Genomic DNA, 12,332 nt, shown 5'->3' with positions numbered 1-12,332 from the left:
TTCATTTGGGTGCATTTCTTTGAGTCACTGTGATGCTTTTTTTGTGTGTCACCTTGACTAAAAGATGCCCAGGTAGCTGGTAAAACATCAATCCTGGGTATGTCTGTAAGGGTGTTTCTGGAAGAGATTAGCATTTGAATCAGTAGACTGAGGTTAGAGATTCCTGGCATCGTTCAACTCCTTGGGGATCAGAATGGAACAAAAAGGGGAAAGAAGGGCAAATTCTCTTCTTGCCCATGAACACCGGAGCTCCTGACTTCTAAGCCTTCAAACTCTGGGGTTTACACCAGGGGTCCCCCAGTTCTCAGGTCTTTGGTTTCAGACTAGGAGTTACACCATCCGCTCCCCTGGTTTTCAGGCCTTCAGCCTTGGACTGAGTTATACCACCGGCTTTGCTGGTTCTCCAGCTCACAGAAGACAAGAGAGTGGGACTTCGGCCATGACCACATGAGCCCATTCTAATATGTCAGTACACATTCTATTGGTTCGTCCAGAAAACCCGGCCAAGACATTGTCTCACTTTTCACGATTCTTTCTTCTCCCACTCCCTTACCTCCAGAATTGCGCATTCCCCATGTTCATTCCTGGACCTGGAGCACAAAACCTTTTACAGACTCGTGCATGTTCATGAAGCTGCTGAGCGCAGGGCTTCTCTTTGGAGATGCTCAGGTGTGCTGTGGATTCCCCTCTTGAATGCCCTCTTCCCTTTCCTATTTCCCTAAGTCATCTAAACTTGGACGTCTCTTCCTAAGGAAGAATTCACAAACCCACCCTCACTATATCTGAGCCCCCCTCCAGTGCGTAGCTTCCTGGCAAGGTGTCTCTTTCCATAACCCTGAAACTTTATGTGGATGGTTGTGTGATACCACACTCAGGATAGAGCAGCAAGTGAGACAGTGCACCTGACATCCCAGTCTCGCATTCACGGTGACACCACCAGGGGTTGCCACCTCTCACCTGAGCATCTGATCCAGGCAGCCCTCCAGGAAGGAGGGAGAATCCATAGAGAGCTTCTGTAGGTGGTGCAGCTGGAGGAACTGAGAGGTGAATTGGGTGACATGCTGCTTCTCCTCCTTGGAGGGCGTCGCGTGGATATGGGAGCACACGAGTCTCCGCACATTACTCATCTGGCCCAGGTAAGGAGCAAACATTTCCAGGGTGGACAGCTTCCAAGTGCAGTTCACTTCCACCTCCAGGATACTGTCCAACTGCACCATATTCAGGACCTTCTTAATATTTTGGATGGCCATTGTAAAAATCTTCAGCTTCTTACAGCACAGGTGGAGTGAACTTCTCTGTGTGGCCCACCTAAGGAGGTAGGTGAGGCATTCATCCTGGGTCCTGCCCCTGAGGCACAGGTCTATGGACACGACCAGTGGAGCCAAGGGCTGCCTCATCCTTACACCGTCCTTGGCCACTGGTCCCATCAGTGGGTACACATGGGCCCTGGCTCCAGACCACACTCTCCAGAAGTTCTGACCAGTATTCCGTAAATCCAGCACCTGCAGTTTCCACCTCCTGTGGGGAAAACAGGAGCTTGGCCGAGATGCTTTTAAGATCAGTGTGGATGAGACCATGAGTCTCAATTTAGGCAGTAGTTAGACTTCCCACCTGTGAGAAGACATCAGCTGCTCCCTCGCCTTCTTCCCTCCCTGCCTCACTTTTCTCTATTTTCTTTTCCCATCCATCTCCCCTTGTCTCCACTTCTAGTACCTGGAAGTATCATGGGGAGGTGGGGGGCATGTTCTCTCAGGCGCTCCTGCATCTTAAGCAACCCTGCACCTCCAGAAGGCATCTCCCACAGTGAGCTCAGCAATGGCCAAGGCCTCTGAGCGCCTTCATTGCCATCATCAGAAGCCTCTCATCCACCAACTGACCATCTACTTTCTGTGACCCCAGCTGCTTCTTCCAGGACACCCAGGACCTTCCCAGGCTATGTGGATGAGCCTTACCTGGGGCGAACCTTCTGGGCAAGCAAGACGCCAAGCCCACTGATCGCTGCTTGTAAGATCGCCTGGTGAGGTGTCTGCATCAGGCCCCCCAGAGGGAGGTGGGCAAAGGGCCAGGCACACACCATCGCCTTCAGGGTCTTGTTGTATCTCCCAGCAAAGGCCACCATGAACAGTGGCGGGAAGAGCTCTGAGGGCAGATACTCCAGAGCAGCAATGGCCAAGGCCTTGTCCTTTAGCAGGCTCTTTCCCGCCAGTTCCAGGAGTCTGGGTGGGGCCTCGATGCTCATCCTGAATCTGCTCTGAAAGGAATCCTGTGGAAATGTCAAGGGAACAAGACATCCTTCTCAGGCCAAGCCTGGGCATGCCCGTCTCCTCCCCATCCTTCAGAGGAACCAACTCAGGGCCAGAGTCACTGCTCTGGAAATGGTAGAAGAGCCTCAGCTTACCCCAGTTCCACTCTGGGCTCTGTGGCCATGGAGCCATCACTCTGCCCCTGCCAGCATCAGGACAGAGCGTCTCACAAGCACCCAGGAGAAGGAAATGCAGCAACCAGCCCATGCGGTTCCACCCACTACTTGGCTTGATTCCAGTGTCACTGGGAAGTGGGTACTCAGAAGCCCGAGAGCTGACCCCCATTTTTGGGGGGGGAATCTTTTAGACCATCACTCTAGGCCCTAAAAACAGGAATGGGAGTGTCGTGTGGCCTAACGCATCCTCAGTTCCCACTGTTAACCCGACTGGGAAACATTAAGGTGATACCTCTAAAATGGGTGCTATTCATTTTCACTTTAAAATTTTTTATTTTATTTAAAAGATTTATTTATTTTGGGGGGCGGGCAGAGGATGAGGGACAAGCATACTCCCCAGTGAGTGGAGAGCCCCACACAGGACTCGATCCCAGGACCCTGAGATCATGACCTAAGCTGAAGGCAGACGCTTAACCGACTGAACCACCCAGGCACCCCCTCACTTAAATGAGAAATTCTAAAAACCATGAAACAGTATTATATAGAATTGGGGAGCAGCAATGGAAAATATTGAAATGTACATTTTCATGCACTATATTAGCATTATCATTTTGGGAAGGAGTTCAGGGGAAGTAATAGTTCGCAGTCAGAACAAAGTCTCCGCTCTTCAAAAATATCATATGGGATGTTTTTAAGCTTTTAGTTAAAAAAGCAAAAACTAGTAAAATCACAAAGCCATGAAGTATATGAGTGATAATCTAAGGGCACAAACTATTTAAAATATCAAAAAATAAAATTCCAAACGGTGAGATTTATTATTTTTTACAAAATGCAGACTTCTTGTTCAAACAAAACGATGCTTTTACACTTAACTCAAATTTTATTTCATGCCCCTTAATAGATTCTTTTTATAATAATTTTTTATTGTTATGTTAATCACCATACATTACATCATTAGTTTTTGATGTAGTGTTCCACGATTCATTGTTTGTGCATAACACCCAGTGCTCCACGCAGAACGTGCGCTCTTTAATACCCATCACCAGGCTAACCCATCCCCCCACCCCCTCCCCTCTAGAACCCTCAGTTTGTTTTTCAGAGTCCATCGTCTCTCATGGTTCGTCTCCCCCTCCGACTTACTCCCCTTCATTCTTCCCCTCCTGCTATCTTCTTCTTTTTTTTTTCTTAACATATATTGCATTATTTGTTTCAGAAGTACAGATCCGTGATTCTATCAGTCTTGTACAATTCACAGTGAAACGGTGAGATATTTTTCATTAAAAAAAAAAAAGTCTGCCTGGTTAAGGCATTAAGAATGACATGAACCAAAGCACAAGATAAAAATGTTTGGGATTTAGGCAAAACCAAAGCCTTAAATCTGTTCATCTAAGAAAGAAAAAGGAAAACTTTGTGCCATCCTCGGCTTCATGTCACCACGCAGGACTGGCTGCCCTAGTTCAGATGGGAATGTCCTTTGCTGGGACGGCAACTTACCAGCTCTGACGCAGATGGCCAGGTCCTTAGGCCTCAGACCCGGTGGAGAACCCAGGTGGGTGGCTCCAGGGATGGAGGGCTCTGCATCTCTTCTTTGGTGCCTGAGGCTTTTATACATCTTTCTTATCACTTCTCCCCCACCCCTTTCAACCACTGACTTCCAAATGGAAAACAATACTTGATGAGATTCCTCAATCTCCATCCGGTTAATCCTGATTTGGGTCTTTGCTTTTCTCTAGATTAATTGACTCATATACCTATTCAGGAAGGGGAAAGGATTAGGGAGGGGAAGTCAAGGACTCATTCATTGGTTCGCTCCACAAAAATTGACTGAGTTTTACTGATAGGGTTTAGTTGTAGTCCTGGGTGTGAGACAGGGAAGTCTGATCTATTTCTGACATTAAAGAGCATCATTGTTGGGGGATCTCCGACCACATTAGAATTATCATGATGTTCCAGGGTTGAAACAGCTTCATGAAGACAGTGGTATCAAAGAAAACAAGTCTCTGAATCAAGTTGTCACCTAGGTGTTATGTCAGATAATATAGCAGATGAGAAGTCCACTCAGGGAGCAAGGGTGGTGCAGTTGAGGATGTGGCTGCTTCTCCAGGCCATAACACTCCTCTGAAGGAGAGCAAATCAAAGTTACAATGAGGGGGCGCCTGGGTGTCTCAGTCGTTAAGCGTCTGCCTTCGGCTCAGGTCATGATCCCAGGGTCCTGGGATCGAGCCCCGCTTCGGGCTCCCTGCTCAGCGGGAAGCCTGCTTCTCCCTCTCCCACTCTCCCTGCTTGTGTTCCCTCTCTCGCTGTGTCTCTCTCTGTCAGATAAATAAATAAAATCTTAAAAAAAAAAACAACAAAGTCACAATGAGAAGTGGGGGTGGGCGCTGGGCAGGACAGAGCTGGGTGATCCCAGTGGGACCCCATGAATAACCCAAGATGGTAAAATATGGGTTATTTTCCTTAGGGAGCAAGGAGATTGAAAGACACTTCTCTGGGGAGAGTTGAGACGTTAACAAGGGAGTGGCTGAACTAAACACGCTGTCATTCTTGAGGGCAAGGAGGGAGATTCTGCCTTCAGACTCTCCCAGGAGGGAAAGAGTACTTCCCCTAGAAAAATGGAATCAGGGATGCCCGGGTGGCTCAGTCGGTTAAGCGTTTGCCTTCAGTTCAGGACATGATCTCTGGGTCCTGGGATCAAGCCCAGAGTTGGGCTTCCTGCTCATCAGGGAGTCTGCTTCTCTCTCTCCCTCTCCTCCTCCCCACTGTTCATTCTCTCTCTCAAATAAATAAATAAGATCTTAAAAGAAAAACAGAAAACCATGGAGCATGGAGACCCTTCCAACGGTATCAGCAGAAATCAAGAAATTCTTCTCAAGCTCTACTGGGCTATTTTGGAAAATATGACTAGCCACAAGGCACAGATCCAAAGAAGATTCCAGAAAATGCTGGAAAGTGATCCCTTTGGGGTTGCAGAGGAGGACCCTGACTCTTCTGGTCTTCCTAGAGGTGTCAGGCTGGTGAAAGGCTCTAGGGACCAGGCCCCATGCAGTGGCTCTCCCCTCTGGTTCTCTTGGCCCAGCCCTTGAGCTGACAAAGTTCTCCTGGGATCCAATAAATGTTTTTTCTCTCCCAAGGCAAATCTCTTCTTATCCTGAAATGTCTTGCCTTCTGTGTCTTTTTAAAAGCCCAAATCTCTTTTAACCCTACTTGCCCTCTCCATTTCCACTTTAGATCCACCAGTATCTTGCCCTAAACAAGAGGCTGTTCTCTTTCTTCCTCACCAACAAAGATTTGATGGCAAATCACCCTGGGTCCAGACAATTAAGCCCAGAGGACTAGCTTGTAGAAGCATGGGGTGGGGAGGATGTTTGCTGGCTCCCTCCAGGTGGGGTAGGGCCAGAGGAACCAAGAGAAGGGAGAAAAGCAAGAGCAGGGAAAGGCCACAGAGGAGCTGGTGCAGAGCCCAGAATGACAGAGAAGGAGGGAAGTGTCAGCTGAGCAGGAGAACAAGTCCTCTGGCTCTCACAGGGCTGTGTCCCTTCAAGGCTGAGGCCAATGGGGACGCTATGACACTGGATTTGGGGGCTGAGAGTTCCCAAAGGCCTGGCTTTGTTTGCACTCACTAGTGAGGTTCCAGAGGCAACCCCCACTCCAAGGACACAGAATTAGGCTGGGGGAAAGTCCAGAGAGAGAGGATGGCAAACATCCATTCTGGGTGCAAAGCTGAGGGGCCAGGTGTGGGGGAGCTGGGCCTTGGCATCAGGCCAAAAATGGGCTGTTTGGTCTCCTCACTCATTATGGTCTCTTTGGACTTGGACAATTTGGCTTTCCAGGAGAAAATGAGACCACATGGGGTCTGGCCCCATGTCTGTGTCAGCCAAGTGACGTCACAACTCCTGCAAGCCAAAGGAAGGTCATGGTACATGCAAGTAAAACCAAGGCCCAACAGGCTGTTGGTGAGAGAGAACAAAGGTGGAGCCCAGGGAACCTCAGTGTTTTGGGAGGCCCTGGACTTCCCCTTGTGGGAAAAATCCTCCAATGTCTAGGGCTGAGGACTGCAGGAGCCTGGGGGATGGGGGATTCTGCGAACACATGCACTGCAAAGTCTTGGTACACTGGACGTCCCCCCAATACCCAATACCTTATACCATCCCCTCACACCCCCTCCTTGATTCATTACAAGTGTTTACTTATTCTTCTTATAACTGAAAACGTGTACCCTTTGACCTACATCTTCATGGAAACAAATGAAAATGAAAACAAAACAGTCCAAAACCTTTGGGATACAGCAAAGGTGGTCCTAAGAGGGAAGCATATAGCAATATAAGGCTACCTCAAGAAGCAAGAAAAATCTGGGGCGCCTGGGTGGCTCAGTGAGTTAAGCGTCTGCCTTTGGCTCAGGTCATGATCCTGGAGTCCCAGGATCAAGCCCCACATCAGGCTCCCCGCTCAGCAGGGAATCTGCCTCTCCCTCTGACACTCCCCCATCTTGTGCCTTCTCACTCCCTCTCTCTCAAATAAATAAATAAATAAGATCTTAAAAAAAAAAGAAGAAACAAGAAAAATCTTCAACAACCAAATCTTGCATCTAAAGGGGTTAGAAAAAGCACAACAAAGAAAGCCAAAAGCCAGCAGTAGAAGGGAAATAATAAAGATTAGAGCAGAAATAAATGATATAGAAATTAAAAAAGCAATAGAACAGATCAACAAAACCAGGAGCTGGTGCTTTGAAAAAATTAATAAAATTGATAAATCCCTAGCCAGACTTATCACAAAGAAAAGAGAAAAGAGCCAAATAAATAAAATCACAAACAAGAGAGGAGAAATAACAGCAAACACCACAAAAATACAAATAATTATAGGAGAATATTATTGAAAACTATAGGCCAACAAATTGGACAAACTGGAAGGAATGGATAAATTCCTAGAAACATGTAACCTACCAAAACTGAAACATGAAGAAATAGAAAATTTGAATAGATCAATTACCAGCAAAGAAATTGAATCAGGCCAGCATTACCCTGACACCAAAACCAGATGAAGACACCACCACAAGAAAAGAGAACTACAGGCCGATATCTCTGATGAACATGGATGCAAAAATCCTCAACAAAATACTTGCAACCAAATCCAACAATATATTTTAAAAAACATTCACCACGATCAAGTAGGATTTATTCTTGAGATGCAAGGGTGGTTAAATATTTGCAAAATCCATCAGCGTGATATATCACATCAATAAAAGAAAGGATAAAAACCATATATATGATCATTTCAATAGATGCAGAAGAAGCTTTTGACAAAGTACAACATCCATTCATGAGAAAAACCATCAACAAAGTAGGTTTAGAGGGAACATATCTCAGCACAATAGAAGTCATATATGAAAAACCCACAGCTAACATCATATTCAATGGTGAAAAACTGAGAGCTTTCCCCCTAAGGTCAGGAACAGGACAAAGCTGTCCACTCTCACCACTTTTATTCAACATAGTACTGGAAGTCCTAGCCACAGCAATCAGACAACAAAAAGAAATAAATGCATCCAAATTGATAGGAAGAAGTAAAACTTTTGCGATTTGTGTATGACATGAAAAACCAAAAGACTATATAGTCTATATAGAAAACTCCAGAGACACCACCAAAAAGCTGCTAGAACTGATAAATGAATTCAGTAAAGTCACAGGATAAAAAATCAATCTACAGAAATCTGTTGTATTTTTATACAGTAATAATGAAGCAGCAGAAAGAGAAACCTAGAAAACAATCCCATTTATAATCATACTAAAAATAATAAAATACCTAGGAACGAACTTACCCAAGGAGGTGAAAGACCAGTACTCTGAAAACTATAAAATGCTGATGAAAGAAATTGAAGATGACACAAACAAATGGAAAGATATTCCATGCTCATGGATTGGAAGAAGAAACATTGTTAAAATGTCCATACACCCAAAGCGATCTACACATTCAATGCAATTTCTATGAAAATACCAACAGCATTTTTCACAGAGTTAGAACAAACAATCCTAAAACTTGTATGGAACCACAAAAGACCCTGAATAGCCAAAGCAATCTTGAAAAAGAAAAGCAAACCTGGAGGTATCACAATTCTGGACTTCAAGTTATATTACAAAGCTGTAGTAATCAAAACAGTATGGTACTGGCACAAAACTAGATACACTGATCAATAGAACAGAACAGAAAATCCAGAAATAAACTCACAATTAACCTTTGACAAAGCAGGAAAGAATACCCAATGGGAAAAAGACAGTCTCTTCAACAAATGGTGTTGAGAAAACCAGACAGCTACATGCAAAAGAATGAAACTGGACCACTTTCTTTCACCATACACAAAAATAAACTCAAAATGGATTAAAGACCTAAATGTGAGAACTGAAACCATAAAAATCCTAGAAGAGAGTACAGGCAATAAATTCTCTGACATTGAGCATAGCAACATTTTTCTAGATATGTCTCATGAGGCAAGAGAAACAAAAGCAAAAATAAAACTCTTGGACTTCATCAAAATAAAAAGCGTCTGCACAGCAAAGGAAACAATCAACAAAACTGAAAGACAACCTACTGAATGGGAGAAGATAGTTTCAAATGACATATCTGATAAAGGTTTAGCATCCAAAATGTATAAAGAACTTATACAACTCAACACCAAAAAAAAAAAAAATAATAATAATCCAGTCAAAAAGTGGGCAGAAGACATGAACAGACATTTCTCCAAAGAAGGCATCCAGATGGCCAACAGATGCATGAAAAGATGCTCAACATCATTCAGCATCAGGAAAATGCAAATCAAAACTATAATGAGACATCACCTCACACATGTCAGAATGACTAAAATTAAAAAAAAAAACTAGAAACAAATGTTGGCATGGATTTTGGAGAAAAAGGAACGCTTTTGAACTGTTGGTGGGAATGTAAACTGGAGCAGCCACTCTGGAAAACAGTATGGAAGTTCCTCAAAAAGTTAAAAATAGATCTACCCTATGACCCAGTCATTGCACTACTGGGTATTTACCCAAAGAATACAAAAACACTAATGCAAATGGGTACATGCACCCCTATGTTTATAGCAGCATTATTTACAATACCCAAATTATGGAAGCAGCCCAAGTGTCCATTGACTGATGAATGGATAAAGAAGATGTGTTGTATATACACAGTGGAATATTATTGAGCCATTTAAAAGAATGAAATTTTGCCATTTGCAATGACGTGGATGGAGCTAAAGAGTATTAGGCTAAGTGAAATAAAACAAAGACAAATACCATATGATTTCACTCATATTTAGAATTTAAGAAACAAAACAAACAAGCAAAAGGAAAAAGAGAGAGAGAAACCAAGAAACAGATTCTTAACTATAGAGAACAAACTAATGATTGCCAGAGGGGAGGTGGTGTGTGGGGGAATGGGGGAAATAGGGGCTGAGGATTAAGGAATGCACTTTTCGTGATGAGCACTGAGTGATCAAAATAAAAACTTAAAAAAAAATTCATGCTTGAATTCTCTAAGCATCGGTACACCCAGGCTCACCACCAGCTGCCAGATGTTTTCCAAGAACAATCAGAAAATCTGGTTTTTGAATTATTTTCCACATCTGCAGTTAGTGCCAATCCCAGAGAAACCCTGAGCCTGAAACCATAGCTACCTGTATATTGGTGTCAAATTGGCCAGCAGGGGGCAGGCTTGTCCCAGCCAGAGGGACAGCACCGAGGGTGCCTCTGGGGCTTGGCTCCGAAAAAGTGCCGGGTTCCGCGGTGAGGAGCATCTTGTATACTCTGCCTCAGGTCTCAGCTGTCCTCCATGACCTTGGCTGTTTTCTCGACTGTTGTTTTTGTTGAACAATAGTTGCCACCATTTACGGAGGATTTATTATGTACCAAGCTCTGGGCTCCGTATTTCTCTCTGCATTAGAGATAGTTACTGTACCCATTGCTAGAGGAAGAGAGATTCAGAGAGGGGCAGTAACTTCAAGGTCACACAGCCTGTCCGCGGTGAAACTGGAATTCTAAGGCACAGTGGTCAGTGCTCTTGAACCTTTCACTGTGCTGTCCCGGCACCTGGAGACCGACTGCTCACTTTATACTTTGTAAATACATCCTGGGGACGTAGGCTCCTGCTGTTGTTGGGAAGCCTTAGAGAAAGTCAGGTCCAGGTGTTTGCAACACTGTTTTCATGCCAGAATCTGTTATTCCAAAGAAATTGCCCAAGTCAAATAAGAAGGCAGCCTCCTAGAGTAGTAGTTCCCAAAGTATGTTCCCCAGACCAGCAGCATCAGCAGAGATTTTGTCACCGGAGAACTTGCTGGGAATGTGACTTCTTGGCCCCACCCCAGACCTACTGATCCACAAACTCAGAGGGCAAGAACCCCGCCCCTGCCCAGCCATGCTGATGCCACTCAAGTGTGAGAAGCGAGCTGAAGTAGGGATGTGGGGAAAATATCCTCACTCTCCTTTCCACTCCTTTGGAAAAGATTGGGTGATCCGCCCCCCTGGTTTCACCGGGGCCACTGCTACGGGTTGTGGAGCCCAATTTGTTAATCTGGTTACAGTGTTTCAATCTGATTTTCAAATTCTTATTAGTCCGATTCCAGTACTTCCGGTCACTGTAGTGTTTATACAGTCTCTCTCTCCCTTTTTATTTTATTATTTATTTATTATTTTTTAGAGAGAGAGAGAGAGAGAGATGGTGGGGAGAGAGAGAGAATCTCAAGTAGACTCCCTGCTGAGCACAGAGCCGGACTCGGGGTTCGATCCCACGACTCCAAGATCATGACCTGAGCCAAAATCAAGAGTCGGACGCTTAACTGACTGAGCCACACAGGCGCTCCTAAAGCCACTTTTTAATCAGTGTGTGTGGAAGGCCAAGGAGCGCTGACCCATGCAGGCAGCCACAGGGCTTGGGCTCCTTCACCCCCACCCCCCACCCCCACCATTGCCCCTTCACCTTCCCAGTCCCCTGGAAAGGACTAGATATGTCTCGGGGGTTAAGTGATGGAGTGCACAGGACTCCTGCCTTGCATCCAGGCTCCAGACGAAACATGCACCCCCCACACTGAATCAATGCCTGCATCCTCATACCCCGAACCTCTCAATTTGTTAGTTTATATTCCAAAAGAACTTTGCTGATGTGACTAAGGATTTGAGATGGAGGGATTATCGTGGATGATCCAGGACCCCATGTATTGACAAGGGTCCTCCCAGGAGGGAGGTGGAGACAGAAGATGCTATGCTGCTTGCAGCTCTGGAGAGAGAGAGGGGAGACCATGAGTCGAGGAGTGTAGGTGTCCCCTCGAAGCAGAAAAAGGCAAGGAACCCATTCACCCCTAGAGCCCCCAGAAGAACCCATTGTGGACTTCGCACCTCCGGAACTGTAGGAGAATAAACTTGTGTTGCTTTAGGCCACTAAGTTTGTGGTATTTGTTACAGCAGGGGTAGGGAACCCATACACCATCCTTCAGGCATTTAACAAACCTGCTAAGCTCCTTCCCAACACGGAGCCTCACACATGCTCTTCCTGCGATCTAGGCCACCCCCTCTGCCCTCCCCACCCGCCCCTGCACCTGGCTAGTCCCCTGCCCCCCTGCCCCCCGGCAGTGTTCGGGCCTCTGCCTAAATACCCCTTCTTTGGGGAAGGCTTCCCTGATAGATCACGGCTCCATGCCCCCATTATTGCTCTCAAGACCCCTTTCCTTCAGTACACCCCCACTGATCTCCCTCATGGCACGCTGGCCGCCAAGGTCCCGAATTCCGTAAACCTGTCCCCAACATCACTCTGTCCTGTCCTGTATTTGTTTAAGATCCCTCTCCCCTGCCTGACGGAAGGCTCTGTGATGTCAGTGCCCTGTTCGACCATGGCTCAAAGGACGTTTATGGGACAGCCAAGTGGCTGCTGGCGG

At 45.7% G+C, this 12,332-nt stretch overlaps 1 protein-coding gene across 1 annotated transcript; it reads right to left on the bottom strand.

Annotated features, from left to right (window-relative positions):
• Positions 1–953: 953 nt before the first annotated feature.
• On the bottom strand, positions 954–4,350 carry LOC113909423 (melanoma antigen preferentially expressed in tumors-like). Its single transcript, XM_027570532.1, has 3 exons — positions 4,325–4,350; positions 1,953–2,273; positions 954–1,518 (listed from the first exon to the last, which is right to left on the bottom strand). Exons 2-3 carry the CDS (start codon positions 2,237–2,239, stop codon positions 954–956), a joined length of 852 nt encoding a protein of 283 aa, XP_027426333.1. The 5' UTR covers positions 2,240–2,273; positions 4,325–4,350.
• Between the last annotated feature and the right edge of the window lie 7,982 nt (positions 4,351–12,332).

The sequence above is a fragment of the Zalophus californianus genome, chromosome 4 (genome assembly GCF_009762305.2).
Source record: "Zalophus californianus isolate mZalCal1 chromosome 4, mZalCal1.pri.v2, whole genome shotgun sequence".
NCBI lineage: Eukaryota > Metazoa > Chordata > Mammalia > Carnivora > Otariidae > Zalophus > Zalophus californianus.
The sequence above is the reverse complement of the archived record's forward strand: the minus strand, read 5'-3'. Positions and strand labels throughout refer to the sequence as shown.